The sequence below is a fragment of the Rhyacophila brunnea genome, unplaced genomic scaffold, assembly GCF_057557595.1.
Source record: "Rhyacophila brunnea isolate RB1 unplaced genomic scaffold, BYU_Rbru_1.0 scaffold_23, whole genome shotgun sequence".
NCBI classification, from domain to species: domain Eukaryota; kingdom Metazoa; phylum Arthropoda; class Insecta; order Trichoptera; family Rhyacophilidae; genus Rhyacophila; species Rhyacophila brunnea.
This window is the reverse complement of record NW_028232893.1, coordinates 2101056-2124520: the sequence shown is the minus strand read 5'-3', so window position 1 is coordinate 2124520 and position 23465 is coordinate 2101056. Positions and strand designations below refer to the sequence as shown.

Below are 23465 nucleotides of genomic sequence, written 5' to 3'. Positions count from 1 at the left end.
ACAAGATATTTATTCATACAAAAAACATTAATTTATTATACCGGCTTTTGTACATTTTTGCTTAATATACGATAAACTGGTTGAGTATGAACAGTAGTTGCTGGCATTATTTTGTCACTTTGTCCCATAAAGGCAACTTCATGCATCAGCTTCTCGGCCAGCAATCTTTGTCCCTGTGACATCGATCGTAGTTTCATGGCCATCATTTTGCCAAAAACATCAAATTCATCTTCAGTCTTGCTTAGTTTGTCGGTGATTAATTCTAACACTTTGTTGGCGCTATCATTCGATTTTTTTCGTTTGAACGATGGGGGTTCTGGTGCTCTATTGAGATTCGACCTTGGAGTAGTCGACAACGTGGATGTTGAAGGCGAATATTCTATCTGTAAATAAAATGTTGATTATTTTTTGTTGCAGTTCCCTGATACGCACGAAGAAATGGAGACGATTGCAGAAGAATTTAATAGTAAATGGCAATTTCCAAATTGCCTGGGCGCAGTTGATGGGAAACACATTGCAATCGTGCCACCTGCAGGCGCCGGCTCCCACTTTTATAATTACAAACATTTCCACAGCATTGTTTTGATGGCGATTGCAAATGCTAATTATGAATTTATTTATGTTGATGTTGGAACAAATGGACGTATTTCTGATGGAGGCGTACTGAGAAAATCTGATTTTTTCAAACGTTTAGACGAAGGCAGATTAAAAATACCTGCACCAAAAAAATATTTTAATACTACCGGGGCTGTCACATGGCAAGAAAGTATGATAAGCAATAGATAAATTAAACCAATGTAACAATTTAGTTAAAATGTTTTACCTCAATACAATCTTCGTTGTTTAACGAGTTGGAGTAACTCTCATCAGGAGACATGTTTTCCAAATCGTCCACCATGCTGGATATTGAGCTCGATTCTGTAAAACAAAATGTAAATTGTTAAAATACAACATAATACTCAAACTTGTTTTTTATTATCTCTCCCCTAAGTACCCATTCCTTCATACGGTTAATATTGATATTGGTATAATTGGTGTAATCCAGTATATCGGGTATTTTCAAAATGTGTTTTCCGCTGTATTCCTCATAACCAAACTGTACCATTAATTTTGATAGATGATTGACGATTTATTGATTGTCTCTGAAGGAACCTAACTCGAGCGATTTTTGATTTTATGATCATTTCTTTTCTTCTTCTTTCGACCATGTCCGATCATAATATGGACCTCCACGGAGTGGAGGTTTGTATTGACAGATTTTGTTTTTACGAGAAATGGATGTCAGCCACTTGCTCAACATATTAGGTCCATACTCTGACTCATACACAAATTGAAATTCAATGTGTACTTGTCAGACCCAGGATTTGAACCTGGGACCCGACCACGACTCAATAAGCCGCGCTTCCACCGCCATGATCGTACCTATATATTATTATTTCTTACCTACCTCAGCAAAGAATAAGTAATTTTATTGTGACTAGAAATGATTCATAGCTGTATGTTTTAATTGCTTAATAGTTGCTAATCTAATGCGATGTCACTTTCAGAGCTACGACAATGTCATAGTCTGCACGTGTATAATAAATAGCTTTAAAGCATTCCCTCGTACCTATATATTATTATTATTTATTACCTACCTCCGCAAAGAATAAGTAATTTTATTGTGACTAGAAATGATTCATAGCTGTATGTTTTAATTGCTTAATAGTAGCTAATCTAATGCGATGTCACTTTCAGAGCTACGGCAATTTCATAATCTGCACGTGTATAATAAATAGCTTTAAAGCATTCCCACGTACCTTCCATTTGGTCGTTCAAGAACTCCAAATTTTTATAGTACCACAGTTTGGGTAGATATACTGCGTCTGTGCCGGCTCCGCTTCGATATGATGTCCTTACTTTATTTCTCTCCTTTCTGTAACCCGACCTCAATGTCTGTATTTTCTTTTTGACATCGTTGACCGTTGCCTGCGGCTCCACTTTGATTAATATTTCCAAAAGTTCCGCATACGCCAAGGACTTGGCATCACGATTCTTGTATAGTGGGCTGGTCGTCTTCCACAACGACGGGTTGTCTTTAAAACAACTAATAAAATCTTCCAAGAAACTTTTCGAATGCACTCGTAGATCTACCATTGTTGTTTTCGATGTCCGAACACTTTGAATGACAGTAAAATAATGATGGCGCTCATAGACTAATATATGGCGCTGTCGTCCGTCGGCATAGATATAAATAATGTGACGGTAAAGCGTGGTGAACGTACGAATTTCAGCGGCTCGGCGAGTAAAATATCAAACATGTTTGAAATCCAACGAGCCTGGTCTGCGGATTAAAAAGTCCGCAGACCTGGAGTGCTCCACGCGAAAAAAAAGTCCGAAGACTGTAAATCGTCTGACTTGCGTGCCAATGGAGCGCCGGCAAAGCTGATATTTCAAATACTAGTAAGTATTTTGGAACAAGTTTAGATACCAAGTATTTTTTTATACTGGTAGTAAGTATACTTAGTCTTCAAAATCGACCAGTTTTCCCACCTCTACTGTACACGTAACTTAAGATACAAGTTTATAATATTTATAAAAGTCTTTTATTGTGATTCGAGTTTTTTGTCATTGCTTAAATCTATTATGTTATAAAGTATGTTTTGAGATATGTGTTAGTGGAATATGTGAGTATTCAAATTCTGAATTCATTGCATGAAATAACTCAAAAATTGAGATACGTGTTTTTGGAAAATTATAGACGCTATATCGTATTATTCAATTAAAATTTATTTATAAAATATATACGAACCATAAAATAAAATATGTTTTTCTCAGAGATTAGATCTCTTTGGTTTTTTTAGAAATCGTTACCTATGATAATTATAGAAAAAACAACTTTTTAAATAATATTCCAAACAAATTCACGTTACGGCAATTTTACTCAGATTAAAAAAAAAAATTACGTCGTACCTACATAAGGTTAAGCTACCGTTATTTTAATTTAAAAAATTAATATAGGTAGCGAGTGTAGACTATTATTGGAGAATTAGATTTTTTGGTTGGAAACTGTAGACTAGCCATTAGAATTATATTCACTCACAAAATCCGTGCACAAGGTGTATATTATGGAACGCAATATGTCAAAAGTTAATTTGAAAATTAACGGAAAGACATTGTTATCATAACATGAGTGATAGGTAGCCAAGAATAAGAAATATAAACATACCAGATACCTCGTTGAATGTTGAATTATAGATTAATTTTATAAGTCTATAATTATTATAGATATCTATATCACTACCGTGATAGCTATCGAGACGTCCCTACTTATATTATTTACGTGATATTTGGGCACACGTGTACTTGCTTGTTCCCGGGCCATAAGAAACAACCTTTTTGAAATCCGGTATATTATGCATTTTGTTTGTGCATGGTTAACCGAAGCAAGAAATAACAACACTTCAAATGAAATCAGGATAGGTAATTGGCAAGTCAACACTTCAAACTGTTACACACCCAGCTACTGCCCAATACTAAGAATGACAGATGCCCCTTGTCATCACGATCTCCACCTCTAGTGAAGTTGCTGTTTGGAGCCGCTTTGTTGGCTCAAACCCCAGTGCTGTGTTAATAACGCTCTTTGCTCGGCCAGTGAATGTGAAAATCTAATCGAAGACCTATGTCCAAGACTAAAACTATTGTGTAGACAATTTTATAAAAGCATATTTATTGTGAATGCATGAATAAATTGGACTATAACTATCTGATCTTGTGAATTATTGTTTTTATTAGGTACCTAAATACTTACAACACTTAACGGCGACTTGACAACTTGACGACTTACCTTGCCATCAGAATCAACCTCTAATTTTTGACGTCAGCATAAATCGTTAAAACATTATTTATAGTGATCCTTTTGTATTTTCCTAACAACAAAAACTCCTCTTATTTTACTTATTATCCTCCGGCAGTCCTGAAAAACGACTCATAATTTTCATTGACAACAAGTGAGAGCTAGAAGTACTAGAGGTACTTACTATTTTTTTTAGAAAATTTAACCTTTTCTTGCTGAATAGTTTCTATTTGGGATATTTTTGTTAACGAAAGTTGGGAATATAGCTTTCATCAGGTTGTAGTGCATTAGTCTACGCTGACAGACGAATCGGGGACGATTCAGAAAGGCTGGTTAGAAGTATGGTTCGAAAGAAGTATAGTATGTCACTTACACAACTATTTCTATGGATCAAATCTGAAGATACTGCTTTGAGTTTTTTTCAGCAAAGGAATTGTGCAAGATCGACTGCACCCATATGTCCTTCATGCGAGAAAACAACAATCTGGGTGCAGACATCCTGCGACTCATCGTCATGGAAATGTCCAAATCACGAAGAATTTACAATGTCCCCAAGGATGAATACATTCTGGGAAAAATCAGATCTCTCCTGGAGAACACTAATTAGTATATGCTACTGCTGGTCATTAAATTTTTCCGTTGATATGTCTAGTACTTTTGTGGATATTTCTGAAGAAGAAATTATACGGTGGTTTTCCTGCTTCAGAGATGTGTGCTCTTACCGTCTACATCAGAACAAAATCGGTGGTGTAGATGAGGTTGTGGAAGTTGTCGCCAAATCCAAATATCACAGTGGACGCGAAGCGCAGGAAAGATGGCTATTTGTTGGCTTCTGTCGCTCCAGTACGTTAGGATTTTTTGTCACGGTTCCCGATCGTAACCCTGAAACTCTTTTGGAACAAATATCTAAATTCGTTCTTCCGGGGACGACAATTTGCTCCGATAAATCGGTGGAATTCAAAGAGATTATTGACATTCCAGTTTCCCCTCCTTATAAACATCTGATAGGGAATCGGAATGAAACAAAGAAAGCGGAGGTATATTGGAAAAGGCTTCAGAGGCAATTTAAAAGAATGTCTGATATGCATAGCGCACCTCTGGAATCACATTTAGATGAGTTTTTATGGAGAAAGATGTATGGAAAATCCATGGTTGACACATTTGATAACATTTTAATTCACATTAGTGAGTCGTACGCTGTGAATTAATAATGTTGTAATTGAGGAATTGAGGATTTAATTAATATAATTCCACCCGTGGCTGCATTAAGTAAATCGACTTTATAAGTCAATATATTTGTATTGCATAAATTCTTTACCTATTATATTCCTGAGTCAGTTAACTGCATCCATTTCGCTTACACAAGTGCCTCTCGTTCATGTCCGGAGCTCTTGCACACTTATTGTATTTTTATCTATGTCTACATTTCGATACCATAGTTCAATAGGGGAACAACTCAAAATTTACAGGTTTTGAGTTAAGAATGCCATTCGATGTAGAAAGGTATTCTCTTTATAATTCAGCAAAAAAAATAGCCAAAAATTTCTTCAATGTGTCGTAAAGTCAAATAACCCTTTCTGAGATTAATCAGTAATTCCGTTATATAATCAAATTTATTGGTTAATTCCTTATTAAACTGTACAAGTTCATTGTGCATTGATGAATTTCACTAAATTAAATATAAAAAATATACACTTTCATCTAAATCGAGGCTTTACAATTAAAATGAGAACTTCTGCAAGAAATTCAAACGCCATTATCTTGGAACAAGTTTTTATGAGTTGTTCCCCTATTGAACTATGGTATCGATTTGATCATTTCATCTTCTTCACTTCAACTTTTTAACTTTTATTCTGGTTTTAACAGTAGTTTTGCACACCGCTTCAACTCTCTACACTTGTAGTACGTCAAATAGTTTTCGTATTTTTATAATGCTGATTTTAATTCAAAGATATAAAAATTATACCACAGAACATCATTACCTATCTCGTTTTGAATTCTTCAAAATTATAATATTTTTGGTTATTTGTCGTAAAATTATAGTATACTATACTATAATACATTTCTCGCGAAATCGTTCAGCTGACAACATTGACGTGATCTTGAACAGAAGTGCATTGGTGACGGAACTACGTGCGCTAGGACTTTCGTCACAAACAACAGCCATTTTCAAACCAGTTTGAGGCACACAATGCGCATGCGCTGCGATGCGTTCGTCTAGCGAATGGAAAGATGCCCAAATGTAGACGGCTTTTCACTTACACCTTAGCAACGTGGTGTGCTTCTCGGGATAACCATATCATGAATGCCCCTTGTCAGAGTATTTCAAGATGGTATAGATATCTGCGCTCAAGACCGCTTGAGATCAATTTCAATTTATCCCGAATCTACTTACATATCTCTTATACTGTAATCTTACACTGATTGTATCGCTCTTTTCTCAATAAACATTCTCCATATGATACTGACTCCTATTTACTGAACTCACCGATATCCAAATACAGCTGTCATCCATCCGCGCCTGCCTTTCTATGTATGTACTTCCTCCTTCGGTACAAGTTGGTTATGCCAGGCGGGAACCGTGCTAATTGTCATAGCCGATTTTGGTAAAATTCATAATTCAAGAATGAAAACCTAACCTAACCTAACGCAACCTAATAAATAATCCAGTATATCGGCTATTTTCAAAATGTGTTTGCCTCTGGCTTCTCCATAACCGACTTGTACCCCTCCTTTTTTTCTGAACGTTTTAACCTAATGGCGGCAGGTTATATGAAAGTATGGTGAAGCAGGGATGTTCCTTTAAAAGTATGGTGAGGCAGGCTGGTAATCAAGTTGCGGCAAAACTTCCACGTATATGGGTACGTTATAATGACAGTCAAAAGGCCAAAGTAAATCCTCTGTGATGCCCAGCATTTTTTTTTATCGCGTCGCTATTTCTTGTAAGTTGTCGGCTATTGTTGACCTGCTTCATTCAGTTGTATGAGACAGCCGATTACTTGCCTCTCTTTTTATTTAATACCTCTATGGTTCTAACCTTCTAAATATATGATCGTATATTAAAGACCATCCAACCTCTCTGTTACTGTGCTATGGTGAAATGTAATAATTACAATTTACATCAATGTCAATAAAAAGGTCATATCAATTTTGTATTAAAGATTTTCTGCGTTTATTCTGTATTTATGCACAATGGAATATTGTTAAAAAATAATTAAGTATATAGATATCATTTGACATTGTTAAAATTAATACTTTTCATGTATATATATTATATTATTAATTAGGTATTGCCTGGTTACATAAAAGATGTCTTAAACTAAATTAATTGACGTTCTAAGGATTGAACAAATATAAGTGAACAAGTTACGTAAATAAATTTCAAAGTTAAATTCTATGATACTATCCAACATTCTGTAACTGAGGGCTTGTCTTCAAGTAATCAATTCCCACTATTTCAAGAGAAAAACTTTCTTTATTATTAATAATGTTTTTAGTGTTTAAAGGAGGACGAGTCAGGTCAAAACATTTCAATTATATATTATGTCGCTATGGAAATAATAACATTTTATACAACACATCTATGGGATATAATTCAATGTATACTTACTTTACATACAAAGTAGTTACATATGTATTTAAATCCTTTTTGGCAAATAGTTTATAACTATTTCTTCAAAAAAATCTGTTAATTCAACCTTGAGGAGGTTCATACGAATATGGTAATTTACTTTAATGCATTAATATGTATGTGCTTATGTTTAAATTATTTCACTTGTACACGTTTAATCCTCAGCACCTCTTATGAATTAATGAACATCGAAGATGGCGTCGAATTAATAGTATCGGAAGTAACGGGATGTGGGGTAGTAAGACCTGCCGGCGGCGTTGCAGGAAATCAGAGCATCTCCTTTTGTTCCTGCCGGGCACGTGCATACGGCGATGTGGAGACGTGCATTGCATTCTGCGCCCGCTCCGCATTGGTTGAGGCAAGGGTTCACGCATGAGTATCCGGTGCAAGCTTTGTTCTGAGGGCAGTCATCATCGGTTTGGCATTCTCCCTGAAATGACAATTAATATTTAATTATTTTATTAAAGGCTGAACATCCATAGATAAGATTTTTACGAATGTACATAGTATGCTTTAACCTAGTAGCGATGAATGAGTGGTATAATGTATCTACTTACGAAGTTGCGAGTCTTGGGTAAGGCCCACTATAGTCAGGCCATGAGACGCAACCGTAAATTTCGATGGTAGTGCTAGTTATTGCTCATACTTCGAATGTAGTATGGTTAACTGTTTGTAGAAAATGATGATTGCAAATAAAATATGCATTCGAAAATCTTCATGTATTGTGAATCAGTGGCGAAGGGTGGAGGTAGGCTGTAAAAATCCGCCATAAATATTTCATACTAAGCTTTGCAAGTCACACGTATTTGTTTTCATTGAAATGAGACTACAATTTCCACATGGTGTTGGTTTGTTTTTAAAATTCAATTAAACCCTGCGAAAACCAAGCGATAATAGATAATAGTCAAAAAATAATCATCCATCTATAAAATATCTAAAATTATGCAATTAAAACATACACAACTTTGAATATTTTATAGATCGAATAATTATTTGGTTTAGGCAGTGCCTAATGAATTTAAAAAAAATGAACCAATAATATGTATGTATAATATGTATTTTTAATCCAACGAAAACAAATATCTATGAATGAAAATGTGTACACAATTTTGTTGTATCGCCCAAAGTACACCAAAACTATTATGGATTGGTTTAGGCAGGGTTTGATTGATTTTTAAAAACTAACCAATACCATCTGTAAATTGCAGTCTTAGTTCAATAAAAACAAATACGTATCATTAACAAAGTTTAATGTGCACTATTTATGGTGTATTTTAACAGCCTACCTCCACCCTTCGTCACTGTTGCGAACAGGTTACCGTATTGCATTCGACGATAATTAATATATTTACAACACGTATTTGTTCACATTGAACTAAGCTACAATTTGCAGATAGTGTTAATTAGTTTATTAAAAATAATAGATAATAGTCAAATAATATTCGTCTCGCAAACATTTATGTAAACCACAATTAAAACTGAAAAGATCAGTGGTTTTTATTTCTCCGCACTCACAAAGGAGAGGTATTTAAATTAAACGTTTGTACACTACCCACTTCGGATATGTCTGCAGCATATGTGTTTTAGGACTATTATGTATGACTTCTGAGGCCTGGGAGTTCTACCATTTAGTCTATCATCCATATGGGAGTTCCTTACCTTAGATATTTTCTATACCAGACTTATCCAAGCTCATAATTCTTACCAATCTCTCTCCTGCCATCCAGAAAGACTTTTATTGGCGGAGAAAGAAGTATTGAAATGAATTGTTAGAATTCACTTACCCTGATACAGCTGGTGAGGGCATTTCCAAAATATCCAGGGGGGCAAGTGCAGACGGGCCTTTCGTTATTGGTATTGTCGTGGCCTGGTTGGCAGAGGGCGTTAGTACCGCATGGGTTGGGATCGCAGAGATCGCCTGTAATGAAATGGAGAATGATTAGTTTTTGTATTTTCTGTTGGTAGGTACATCCGCGGACAGTTCAGAATTAGAAGTGCTCACTGGTATTAACACGTATTAGGACTTTGTTTTTTTTTGACGAAGGTATTTGACTTTAGATCGGAGACATAGTCTAGGAATCACAAATGTATCATAAGTTGAAGTCGCAATTCAAATTTATTTATTTACAAATTACAAATTCACGACATTTACAAAATGACAAAAAAACAAAGAATGAAACGTCGGTGACATTGAGCTACTTTACAAGCTGCTAGTCCTTGAGTTTAAAAGCGGGCGAGTCAGCTAGTGCGATTGTAGTGCACTATCACTCTACTGCGGAGACGCAGATCGGCCCACACACCAGCTAGTAGCGAGTAAAGTAGCCTGGCGTTCAACTTTTCTCGGAAGATTGTTTACAATCTGCTTGTTAGCTAGTTCGACGATGACACTGGGCGAGTTTACAAGCAGATTGTAAATTCGCCGGCTTGTAGCTTGTAAAGTACCTCAATGTCATCGACGCTTTAATACATAAATTAATGAGGTAAGTAGACTCTATTTTAAGAATTCATAAAACAGCATCCACCTAAACTGATCTCACTGAAATATATCAAAATCCGAAGCGATTTGGTTGAACAGAGTTATTGCCCTCTCAATTGGTATCACCAATGGCAGGTTAGTTCTGGGAGAACAAATAATGGATGCCCTCGATTTCAAAGATAGTCATCAGCAACACACAGGTTGATACTACTAAGAATTGCAGAGTTTCAAATATGTAAAAACTACAGTATGTAAGTATACATAAGAGAAGAGATAGTATCATAATATGAAACCAAGATATAAAACCTTGTAAATGTTTGCTTACGTTTCTCGAATGGCCTGCAACTCTTGAAGGGATCTCCGGTCATATCCTTGGGGCAAGAGCAGATGGGAGTGGCACCGCGAAGTTGGCAATTGGCCTGGTGACCGCAAGCTCCTTTGCACGGATCCACGCACTCATTGTACAGGCACGCCGGCTTGAATGATGGGCAGTCAGCGTTGGAGGTGCATTCGGCCTGGCAGGATTTGTACGGATCTCCAAAGTAGCCCTGCAAAAGAATCGACACTCAGGTTAATGTGATTATAATGGAGAGTACACCCATGAGCCGTGATCCTCTTTTGTGATAGCCAGTTTACATATCGTCGTCCTAGTATTGGTTTGTCCAAAGCGACAATATATGAAATGTTCAGGAGACGAAAAACAAAGTTCATTATTTTTATTTCAATGCTTGAAGATCTTTCATATTTATTTATTTTACATAATGAGAGATACATTATATTAGAATATATTAAAATGGTAATCCAGCAATAATACTCATTTGATTAACAAGAATATATATTTACTTAACAACAGATACTGCACTTTAGCAGCGATCGCTTCAAATTCTCACAAAAGTAATATAAAAATTATAATGTATTCAAAAAATGTGTAATGGGGACGTAGTCAGTAAAGCTAGACAACGCTAATATTAGAAAAGGATAAGCGATCCGTTGACCAATCACGTAGTAGAGGGGGCGGTATCCGCATAACAACCCTCGGTGCCGTTTGGTCCACACATTGGACAAACCAATACCAAATGATTGTTTGGTACCGTGGTTTCTTGGAAATTATATAAAATTGGAGTATATATAAAAGAAAATGAACTGCATTAAAAAGTCAATTCCGCCAAAAGTGGAACTCACAAAACGAATACTAGGTCGTGTCCGGAAACTTGTACGTATGCAGTTCACCTTATCACACTTCAACGTGAAATGTTGTGACAGAAATATATGGCCATATATTAAAGACCATCCAACCTCTTTAGGTCGTATAGTTCTGATATAAAATTCGTGTCTAAATAAAACACGGTTCTTGTCGGTTTACACTTTATGAGAAGCCAGCAGCAAACAAATTTTGAAAATAGCCGATATACTGGATTACTGGTTAGGTTAGGTTTTCATTCTTGAATTCATGAATTTTGGCAAATTCAGCTATGAAACATTTCACCGTGGCACCGTTCGCCGTGACCTTTCTTATCGTAAAAAGAGATGACCATATACTATATCCAATTTTATTAGATTCAATATGAATATTAATTCAATTTTGATAGCTGATTTTGGCAAAATTCATGAATTCAAGAATGAAAACCTAACCTAACAAATAATCTAGTATATCGGTGATTTTCAAAAATTGTTTGCTGCCGGCTTCCTGTAAAGTGTAAACCGACAAGAACCGTGTTTTAGTTAGACATAAATTTTATGTCAGTAAGATACGACCCAAAGAGTTTGGAAAGTCTTTAATATACGGCCATATATTTCCGATACAACATTTCACGGTGAACTGCATACGTACAAGTTTCCGGACACGGTCCTTTTGTAAGTGGACTAAGTACTACATAATATTGTGTTTCATTTGAGTTAATATTGTTCCAGATTAAAAATGGGTAAATAATCTTATGAACTGACCTTGGGACATTTGCAAACTACTGCATGACTCCTAATGTTCTCACATTCGGCGTTGATACCGCATTGAGCGCACGGGTTGACGCACTTGTTCTGCAGACAGTGCTGCTGGTGACCGCATTCTCCGTCCGACTCGCACTCGTGTCTGCATCCACTCAAGGGGCTTCCCTGAATAGATAAACGATAGATATTACGAGGACATTCATACATACAATCAGTATTTTAACATTATCGGTGATGTAAAAATTTAAAATCGGGTGTGTGTATAGTGACTCGCAAAGATTTGAAAAGCACTCTTTGCAAGTCAGTGCTCACCTACGCATCGGAAACCTGGACATTAACTCTGCGAAATGAACGAGCCCTGAACATTTTTGAAAGAAAAATTCTCCGACGTATATATGGACCGATCAGGGACGGCACCAATTGGAGGAGAAGATATAATGCTGAGGTCTAGGGGCTGTACGAAGATTGCAGCACAGTTCAATCAATCAAGAATGGGAGACTGCAATGGCTAGGTCATGTGCACCGTATGAATGACAATAAACCGGCAAAGAGAGTGATATCCAGCAATCCAATAGGGCATAGAAGAAGAGGCAGGCCAAAGATTCGTTGGTTGGATGGAGCTGCCAGTGACTGCTGTATTCTGGGTGTACCGAATTGGAAAGCGGCCACACTGGATAGGGACAGGTGGAGGGAGCTGTTAAAGGAGGCCAAGACCCACACCGGGTCGATGATGATGATGATGATGATGATGTGTGTATAGTGAATACAGTTCTACATTTTCTTTTCACTCGAACATCATTTCTACCACACAACGATTCGACATAAAACAGGCTACGCTATTTAAGAATCCAAATGACTTTCATACACTCTGTATAATATCTTGCTAGTGTATTTTTTTTAATTGACTACAATCCGACGTGGATCTTGGCCGCCTCACGAAAAGGTTTCATAACAGATTTTTGTTTTATGAGAAATACATGTTATGACCACACACATTGAAAAAGTTTTCCAGACAAAGGATTCGAACCCAAGACTTTATAAGCCGATGCATTACTGCTCAGCTATCGTCAGCATAGGACGCTATAGTCTTCTCAAATAATTTTAGTATATGACTCCATTAACTGGATTGTTCTGAAAATCTTCTTCTTATTGTGCCATCCCCTAGCGGAGGTCGGCCACTATCAAGGCGTCTTATCTTTGTCGTCTGCAACCCGGAAAAGTTCGGTGGAGCTGCACTCGTACCAATCACGGAGGTTCTTAAACCACGAAATGCGGTGCCGTCCTCTGCTACGCTTCCCATTTATCTTTCCTTGAATGACAAGTTGGGGAATGCTGTATTTTGTCCTCTCACAATGTGGCCGAGGTATTGTAGTTTCCTGGTTTTGATACTACGTAGAACTTCTCGGTCTTTCCTCATTAGATTGAGAACTTCAGCATTTGTCACCCGGTCAGTCCAAGGAATTTCGAGGATGCATCTATACAGCCACATCTCGAAAGCTTCAAGTCTCCGTGACCGTGATGGAAAATTATCTATTATTATTATCTATTATTATATAGACAGTTCCGAAAATAGTCAACAATATTCGAACAAATCCTTTATCACACAGAATGTTTAAAGGCATTGTAGTAAAAGACAATTTCTTATTTTACATACAAATATAAGAATCTCTAAATCTTGTTTTTTTTTAGAAATTCGGCGTCGTCCCGCTACTATTATCCTAAATATTATACTATCCAAACGTGCCTGCGACCGCAATAGGGTTAAGAACCCCTGTTCTAGGCAGTGGGATAGAAAGTGAAAAAACTGACACAGCGGAGTGTTATTTCCTGTATCCAGTGGTGAAGGGTGGCGGTAGACTGCTAAGATTCGATATAAATAGTGCACACTAAACTTTGAATACAATTTGCAGATGGTGCTGCTTAGTTTTTAAAATTCAATTAAACCAAATCATAATAGTTTAGGTATGCCATGGGCGATCCGACAGAAATAGTGCACATTTTTTTAGTCACACTTATTTGTTTTTGTTGAATTAAGAATACATAATATCGTCACTGTTCTGGCAGAAGACACTAATTCGAAAAAATAACATATTGAGTTAGTTATACCAAAATGTTCCTTATTTCAAACTTTATCGTCTGGAAACCTTCTTAATAAATAAACAATCTTTATTTTAAAGTCATCCTTTTTACGATTACTTAATAAACTCACATGATAGACCATTTCAAACATTTTAACAACTTCAAAGTCAAATTACTCAAAACTAGTATTCTCCAGTTAGTGTGTTCTGCCAGAACAGAGACGATATTACAGATCTTTTTTTCCGACTATGTCCGATCCTAATAAGATCATATGGGTCTCCACAGAGTAGAGGTTTGTATTTTTATTACAGATGGTGTAGGTTATTTTTTTTAAATTTTTCAAGCCCTGTCTAAAGCAAACCATAATCGATAAAAAATATTCTTCTATCTATAAAATATTTTAAATTATGTATGGTTTAATGACATAATTTTAGTGTGCAATATTTATGTCGGATCTTAACAGCCTACCTCCACCCGTCGCCACTGCCTGTTTCAATGTATAACCTCGCTATATCTGTTTATTTAACTTTATCTGTGCTTGGTACATATTATTATTATTAGGTATTTTTCTTACGAAGTAGCCTGGAAGGCAACTGCATGTCGCTACATCATTGATGACGTCACATTTGGTGTTTTGACCGCACGGGCTCGGGTGGCATGCTTCATCTGAAAAAGAAAACAGTAAAACTATATTCATCCGGATGGAAACTCCATTCAAGGAGGTAATAAAATAATATATAAATTCCCATATTAAAGTAGTTTTATCTCTGCAATGAGTGTAGACCTCAGAGTAAAGATAAATAAAGAGCACCTATTTTTCGGCAAAATGAAGCCGTGTTTCTTGCGTATAACACACAGTAGAACCTCGATTTTATTACTACCAACTTAACTATGAAACGTTATACCATTACTTCTCACTACGGCTACCAAATTTAAGCACAACATAACCAAAAATAATTACCACTAATTTTTTATTTAACACAAAAACAATAAATTTCAGCAACACGTAATGACGTAGAATGTAATCAGTCAAATCCATATTTACCGGCAACGTTTTCAAAAATATTTAATTCAGCCGTAGAAATTCTATCTTATTCTAACACATAGTGCGGAGATATAAGCGTGCCAAATGCTTAATCACTCGCACTTACGGTTCAGTTCATTTTTGTTCAGGTATGGGTAGACATTTTTCTACAAACAATTTTTTTACTTCTTTGTGCCGGAAAGTGTTTATTATCTATATATTTTGACTTAATACTTGGATCCCTTTGACGACAGCCGGTGAGAGGGTTTCCAGTGTAACGAGCGGGACAGGTACAGACAGGAACATGGTTTCTAGCCTGAAAAAAAATTATTTAGCTATAAAAGAAGAAGAGTATTCTTTCGGTAAGTATATATATTATATATTAGGCTATAACAGGATCTATCTTAATAAAAACATAGCAAGTATTTCATTAAAATAGTTTAATGAAAACAACAAGTAAAAAATGATCATTTGTAAGTACCTAAGTACAGTACACTCTCAGTAATCCACTGCTCGATTATCCGACAACTACTATAATCCGCCATTATTTTCACTAGTTGAAAGCACAAAATCAAGCTCTATAATTCTCCGGTATTCGATTGTCAAATTCAGTAGTCCGCCGCGTACAAGTATACAACGCAGATAAGACGGGTTTATTGTGTAAACTTCTCATTCGTAAAGCGTACGTTCATCGCGAAGAATGTAATGTAGCAGGGAGGAAAGTGCCCAAGGACCGCATCACAATTATGCCGTGCTCCAATGCAACCGGGACACACAAAATGAAGCTTTTGGTCATAGGGAAAGCCAGGAATCCTAAGCCATTCAAGAATATCTGTCTCACTGAACAACTGGTTGTGTCAAGTGATTTACTGTTCAATATTAGTTTCAATATAACTTAGTTTATAAATATGTATAATTTAGTAAATACTTGATTTTGATTATAAATAAAACCGTAATTCGCTAGTACAAATTTCTCAAAAAAAAAAAACACGAAATACCTGTTTTAGTAAATACCTATGCACTATAATCTGCCACTTTCACTAATTGGACACTTGTCTGGTTTTTGGGGTGGCGGATTACTGAGAGAGTACTGTATCTTTAATTTTGATTTAAACTTAAACAAAATACATACCTACATAGTTAGATAAAATTAATTTGATTGGTAGACATTTTTTTTGTACGTACATCACAGTTGGCGTTATGGCCACATGCTCCGTCGCATGGATTTATGCATTTGTAGTTTTCGCATGCCTGATGACTACGGCAGTCCCCATGTTCTATAAAAATAACATATTTATGTAGGTACATAATATAATATAATTATTTAAAAAAGCCTTATGAACTTAAATAATGAAGGATGTGTGTAGTGCCTCTAGCAACAGAATACAAAAACTGAAATTTGATACAATTACTGATAATTTACATTTTTGAAATAATTCACATTGGCATTGTGACTAGTGTTGCCAAGTGTCCTTCATAGAAATATGCCAGATAGGAGAAGAGTCTTTGGGTCTGAAATTATTTAGAAGAATGGAATATCACTTTTTTGTTAGGATCTCATGATTGAGGAACATGAGCCCGGATAATTTATCTGTCAAACAGCGTCCTCAATGGATTGGCCCCTCTCCTTTCGGCATTCTCAAAGCCGTTGTCAGCAGAACTCATGAAATGGTGCAACTACGAGGGTGGGTCAATAAGTCCTTAGAAAAGCCGACAGGTGGCGCGACTAGTACTGTAAGCGGTTTGTTTTCATGCAGCGGCACTACCGATTCAGTATGCTGCGAAGTTTCAATCAGATTGGTCGGGTTGTTGTGTGTTTCTCGTACATTTAAAAAAAAAAAATTGCTTGTTTACAAAAATGGAGAAAATTGAGTTTAGAGCTGTTATTAAACATTTTAATATAAAAGGGTTAACAGCAAAAGAAATAAAAAATGAGTTGGATTTAGTTCACGGCACATCTGCTCCTTCACTTGCAACTATTTATAACTGGTTAAATGAATTTAAACGTGGTCGTACATCAACAAAGGATGAACCACGCTCAGGACGTCCTGTAGAGGTGACTACACCAGAAATGATCAATAAAATCCACGATATGGTGTTAAGTGACCGAAGATTAAAGTTGAGTGAGATAATTGAGGTTACAGGGATCTCAAAAGGTAGCGTCATTTCTATTTTACATGACAAATTGGGCATGAAAAAAAATTCTGCAAGATGGGTGCCGCGTTTGCTCACAGTCGACAATAAACGCAATAGGGTGGTGGCCTCTAAAGCCCTGTTGTCGCTCATGCAACGCAATCCGGATGAATTTTTTCATCGCTTTGTGACTGTAGATGAAACATGGATACACCACTATACTCCCGAGACGAAAGGATGCACGTGGAATTATTTTCGTTGACTATTTGGAAAAAGGAAAAACAATAACAGGGGATTATTATGCATCTTTATTGGACCAGCTAAAAAACAAAATTGAAGAAAAACGGCATCATTTAAACAGGAAAAAAATCCTCTTTCATCAGGACAATGCCCGTGTTCACACATGTTTACGATCAATGGCTAAAATTGAAGAATTGAAGTTCGAATTGGTCGACCACCCACCGTATTCGCCAGATTTAGCCCCCAGTGACTTTTTCCTTTTCCCAAACTTAAAAAAATGGCTAAGTGGACAACGTTTTTTTTCAAATGAAGAAGTCATCGATCGGACAAATGCTTATTTTGAGGACCTTCCGAAAACTTATTTTTCTGACGGTTTAAAAAAAATTGAGAAACATCTAACCAAGTGTATTGAGCTCCAAGGAGATTATGTTGAGAAATAAAAAAAAAAAAAAAAAAAATTAAAACTGTTTTAATGCTTTTTTCTAAGGAATTATTGACCCACCCTCGTATCTAAGGCATCCAATGTTTGCTTTCATATTCTGTCCTAGCATGTCTAAAAGACGAGATAAAAGCGGACAACACAAACGGACACTAACCATCCTAATAATTATGGCCACGCACATTCGATAACCACTCGTGGATGTGACAGGTTATAATAATTCGTAGATGAGCACCCGTGGCTATAGCTGCAGACCAAGTGTTCATTGCTTGATTGAAAGTCTCTGGGTATGGTGAATATACTGAAAGGTGCATAGTAAGCGAGGTAAATACGGAAGTAAGTGACACATGCTAGATTTTTGTACCCAGACGTGTCGCCATATTGATAGGTACAACCTCCTTCTTCTTGGTCGTACACTCATGGCTGAGGATCGTGACCACTTTAAAATTTTGTCAACCTTTGAGTGACCAAGACTTTCCATCCTTCTCGATCTTCCGCTTCTCGAAGGGCAGAATGAACGGTGTCCCCCAGTCAGCTCTTTCACTTGGTCGATCCAGCGCGCAGACGCTCTTCCTCTACTTCGCCTTCCCTAGAGGTCACCCAAAACCACCAGGTTGCCCGGTCCGCACCGAACAATATGTTCAAAAAACTGCAGAATTCGTCTCAGACATATTGTCGAGAGCCGTTCCTTTATCTGCAGTCTCTGGATGATTGACTGGTTCGTCCTGTGCTCCGTCCAAGAAATACGAAGCATTCGGCACCAACACCACATCTCAAAGGCATCAATTGCCTTCCGTTCCCATGTCTTCAGGGTCCATGACTCGACTCCATATAAAAATATAGAGAACACTAATGCTTGCACATCTTTTTGTGGCAATTAAAATTCCCCGATCCTTCCATATAGTAGTAAGACGTTGATACCGGATGAAGGTCTCCCACAGGGGACCACCTCAAAGGGCGGACCGAACCATCATCTTTCCCAAAACACCACAGCCTACGTCCACTCTTCGCGGTTCTCGCCCCCCCAACCCCCGGCCGACGACAAGCACCTCCAGCCCAGCCAAAAGACGGCATCGGCAAACCGCAAGCCCTGACTCTCTTGCCTCGGACCCCAAGCATAAGCATCTTCAGCCTTCAGCCGAGAAAAGCAGCCTTCAGCAGTGAAGCCAATAGCCAGCAAAAACCGCGTCTACAACCGCCAACGACAATACCCTGAACCCTGCAAATAACTAACTGCGACAATATAATAAACACCAGCATCAACAGCATACATGTGCGTTTCTCTCATTCCACCCCGCTTCTGGCCTGCTAGTGATACGGCCTTCACCATTCTCCTCGACGGAGAAACGCCGGTATCAACGTGTCATCGCATTTTTTGCAATCTGTGTGCGCCTTCTTATTTCCGCTTCACATCCGCCCTTTCCAACAACCTACAGGTACAACCTAGATAGATTCAATTAAATGGTCAATTATTTATCATTAAAATAGTATTATTGGGATCTTACCAATGCATTCTTCCTTCTTGCAAACTGACAGAGGGTCTCCAGAGTGCAGAGCAAGACACGAGCAGACTGGTCTTCCTTCAAGCCCCATAGTGCAGTGCGCGTTCACTCCGCAGGTGTTGGCCTGGCAACTAACACTGTATCCAGTGGCGGAACGTGCGTTATAATAATTGTTGTAGTAGGATGCATATCCTGTTGGAAAAAATAATGAGTTCAATTAGTACTCTCATAGTTTTGTGTAAACACCGCATATGTGAGTTAGCGAATACGTCGACGTGACGTCATCGTTATTTACAAAACACACGTTGCCAAATGAAGCTCCTCAGATTAGTTGAATGCGACTTTTTAGTTTGAAAAAAACATCTACTATTGCAATCGACAAATTGCATGCTTCTCGGGATGGGAGTCGAAGACGCCAGGACGCATACAAACACCTACGAATTGGTCATTCATATACTTGCTCGCACATCGCAGCATCCAAATATCTATCCGTTTCGAAGGTTACGTATGACTGTAGATAGGTAGATGTGCGCGGTCATCATATGCAACACCGGATCGACGTTCATGGAAGGTTTGTTTTATGGCTGTGCGGTAGACAAGGCGAATTTAGATGTGAGAACCGGCTTATATGTACCTGTGGCGAAGACTCCATACTACGCGATTATTTAAAGCCTACCAAGCATATTGGCCTCTTTGTATAATCAGTTAATTATTTTATATTCAATAAAAATAATTTAATTTTCCAACTACGTATATGTTCAAAGTATTATAAATACATACAGATTATAGAACAATCTGTCAAAGGTTTAAAAAAATATACCACAGCGCGCCATCTGTCTTTAGCGTATTTGTCGAATTATTCATCTAGGAATGCTGATATTTTTTTTTGTGTATGGATTTTACGTCACGTGACCTCAGTCTGTCTATCGCATTGTATGCAATATGGTAGGCTACGATCGCCAAACCTAAAACCTTTACGCATAATATTATATTGTAAAATAATTAATAAGTTATTAGATAATTTAAAAAAAATAGTTTCTATGGCACTTCATCATCATCATCAGCCTGAATCTATCCACTGCTGGATGAAGGCCTCTTCAAGTTGCTTCCACTTCTCTCGGTCCTGTGCATTGCGTTGCCACGTACTTCCGCAGAACTTTATCATTTCATCGATCCAGCGGCCTCTAGGTCTACCTTGTGGACGTTTTGTACTTCTTGGATACCACTGGATGACTAGATTTGTCCAACGATTGTCTCTTCTTCGAGCTATGTGTCCAGCCCATCTCCATTTAAGGCTTTTAATAAACTCTATTACATCGCAAACCCTTGTCTGCTTCCTTATCCACTCATTCCTCTTTTTGTCCTTTCGCGTTATGCCCAGCATGCACCTCTCCATACCACGTTGTGCTACTCTAAGTTTCTGGATCTCTCTTTTACTTAGGGTCCATGTTTCACACGCATATGTCATCACGGGAAGCACACACTGGTTGAACACTTTGCGCTTTAGGCACAGTGGAAGGTCACTTTTGAAGACATTATTCAGGCGGCCAAAAGCACTCCAGCCTAGCTTTACTCTGCGAACAATTTCATCAAATATACATCCATCTATAGATACTTGTTGTCTCAGATAGTTGTAGCTTTTCACCTGTTCGAGCTGAGTGCCATTGATGAGGATCTCTTTTTGTCCTGCAAAGCAGTTGAACATGACTTTCGTCTTTGTTACATTTATTTTCAAACCTACTTTGTTGCTTACTTCAGCGAGTTCCTGCATTCTGCTTTGGAGGTCTTCTGAGTCTTGCGAGAAAATTACTATGTCATCGGCAAAGCGCAGATGACTCAGGTATTCTCCATTTATGGGGATCCCTTTGTCATTCCAGTCAAGTTGCCTGAATAAGTCTTCAAGGGTAGCTGTAAATAGTTTAGGTGAGATTGTATCACCTTGTCGGACTCCTTTGCTGATAGGAAATCTGCGCGATGGTTTATGGAGATTTACAGATGCTGTTGCGCTACTGTATATATTATTGAAAATATTTATATAGCGTCCAGGGATTCCTTGTTTTCTGAGTGCGTCGAGTATTGAACATTTCTTTATCGAATCAAACGCCTTCTCATAGTCTATAAAACCCATGCATAGTGGCAGTTTGTATTCCTGGTACCGCTCTATGATTTCTCTGACGACTTGGATATGGTCCATAGTGCTGTATCCTCCTCTAAATCCGGCTTGTTCTCTCGGTTGGTTCTCGTCTAGTACATTTTGCAGACGGTTTGAGAGAATTTTTGTGAACGTCTTGTAGAGAATAGGGAGTAAACTTATTGGACGATAATTTGCTAGGTCTTCTCTGTCACCTTTTTTGTGATGAATGACAATGCTGGCATTTTTCCATACCTCTGGGACATCCTCTTTGCATATGCAGGCTGTGAACAATTGTGCAAGTACTTCATTTGCATCCTTTCCTGCTTTTTTGAGGATATCTATCGTTAAACCGTCTTCCCCGGGGGCTTTCCCACATTTCATGTAATTTAAGGCATGGGTTACTTCCCAGGATGTAATTTCGGGAGTATGGTCTTCCGAATTTCCATTTCTCTGAAGATCTAAGTCTATAGTCGTATTGTCAGTGTCATCACTGTAGAGATCGCTGTAGAACTCTTCAACTCGGCTTAACAAGTGTTCCCAATTTCTGACGATAGAACCATCTTTTGCTTTTAGTGCTGTGATTTGACGTTTTCCTATCGACAAGCATTGCTTGTTTTTGTTTAGACTTCTGCCTGCTTTCACAATTGCTTGTATGAGGTTTACATTGAATTTACGAAGGTCTTCTCTAATCTTCCTTCGGAGGGTTTTGCAAAGCGATGAAAACTCCATATCGTTTTGTGCCTATCTATCGCTCTTGGTTTTCCTTCTCTGCTCCATAAGATTCAATGTTGCCTTCGAAAGCTTGGTGGAAGGTGTAACTTCTGAGCTTTTTACGCCTGTTTTTTCTGCACATTGTGGAATAATATTCGTTATATCCTCCGCGTTGGATAGGGAAACGGTCTATGGCACGGAAACTATGGCACTTAATCATATATAATTACAAGAAAAAAAGAACTTTTTATGTACAACGTTTTTAAATTTTCTGTTGAATCATATAAACTTGACATGACTAGCTTAAACGATCAAAAAAAATTATACTTGATAGAAATAATACTGAAATGTCATTTTGACATTTCATATTGATTTCCATAGTAACGCACGTATATATTAATAAATTAGTTGCTAGGACGCCAGACCCCTAGCAACCAATAATGGTGTCGAAATAACTTTTCATACAAAACAGAATTAACTGAAAATGAATTCAATTCTACTTAAAGATGGCTAAAAGTATTTAAAAAAAATGCATTGGCATCGTGTTCTGATATATTCTAAAAGTTTCAAATGTCTAGCTAGTCGGGAAGTTAGTTAAAAATCGATTGCAAGATTTGTACCGGACAAAGAACCACCAGACAAATAAGAATACGAGCTAAGAAAAACGTTGTAATAAAATAATAAATAAAAAATATAGTTTTTAAAAATAAGAAATAATTTTTGGTGTGTTTAAATGTTTAGGAAATGAATATCAGTTGATCTAGTTGTATGCGTGGTAATCAGGCAAAGAGGACTATTAGTATTAGTAAAGAGTGGAAAAAAAGTGCAAATTTATAAAACGTATAACTATTCTAATATCATATTATCTTCTTATTTCCCGTAAGTACACCTGACAAGTGTGGGCTTTTTCTCTGATCTTCATAGTCTACCAATTTCCAAAAGTCACCCTTCACCACTGATATATTATACAGTCGTTGACATAGACATGGAACTCCGGTTTTCGGTTCAGTTCCGGTTCGAAACTCTGGTTCCAACATTCTCAGCGATTATATCAGCAGCATGGCCCCCACATCCTGAAGCGGGCCCCAAGGCTAGGATTTTTGTCGCCCCCCTACCTATCGCAAAGGTTAAAGGCAATGTGACGCTCTATAGTAGCGTTTTCCAAATGTCGTTCGCGGTAAAATTAAGGGTGTTTAGTGTATTTTTCATACTTACATCCACTTGAATTATGGAGTTACCAACTACTGACACAATTAAAAATTACACCACACAAGCACATATTCTAAAATATAACTTTATGAAAGGAAAATAGCGCCG

The 23465-nt window shown here is 37.3% G+C and overlaps 2 protein-coding genes across 2 annotated transcripts in view; both read right to left on the bottom strand.

The window, feature by feature from the left end:
- On the bottom strand, nucleotides 1-2271 carry LOC147069345 (uncharacterized). Its single transcript, XM_085950413.1, has 2 exons — nucleotides 1800-2271; nucleotides 1-918 (listed from the first exon to the last, which is right to left on the bottom strand). The coding sequence occupies exons 1-2, from the start codon at nucleotides 2134-2136 to the stop codon at nucleotides 806-808; spliced, it is 450 nt and encodes a 149-aa protein (XP_085806539.1). The 5' UTR covers nucleotides 2137-2271; the 3' UTR covers nucleotides 1-805.
- A 4712-nt stretch (nucleotides 2272-6983) lies between these two features.
- The window catches only part of aspr (asperous), a 41360-nt gene continuing 24878 nt past the window's right edge, over nucleotides 6984-23465 (bottom strand). The window contains exons 3-10 of the mRNA XM_085950229.1: nucleotides 19307-19495; nucleotides 16175-16266; nucleotides 15224-15305; nucleotides 14540-14631; nucleotides 11887-12051; nucleotides 10268-10490; nucleotides 9251-9384; nucleotides 6984-7896 (exon numbers count right to left, since the gene is read on the bottom strand). Of these exons, the coding sequence (XP_085806355.1) occupies nucleotides 7672-7896; nucleotides 9251-9384; nucleotides 10268-10490; nucleotides 11887-12051; nucleotides 14540-14631; nucleotides 15224-15305; nucleotides 16175-16266; nucleotides 19307-19495 (1202 nt within the window). The 3' untranslated portion in view covers nucleotides 6984-7671. The remainder of the gene's footprint in view (nucleotides 7897-9250; nucleotides 9385-10267; nucleotides 10491-11886; nucleotides 12052-14539; nucleotides 14632-15223; nucleotides 15306-16174; nucleotides 16267-19306; nucleotides 19496-23465) is intronic.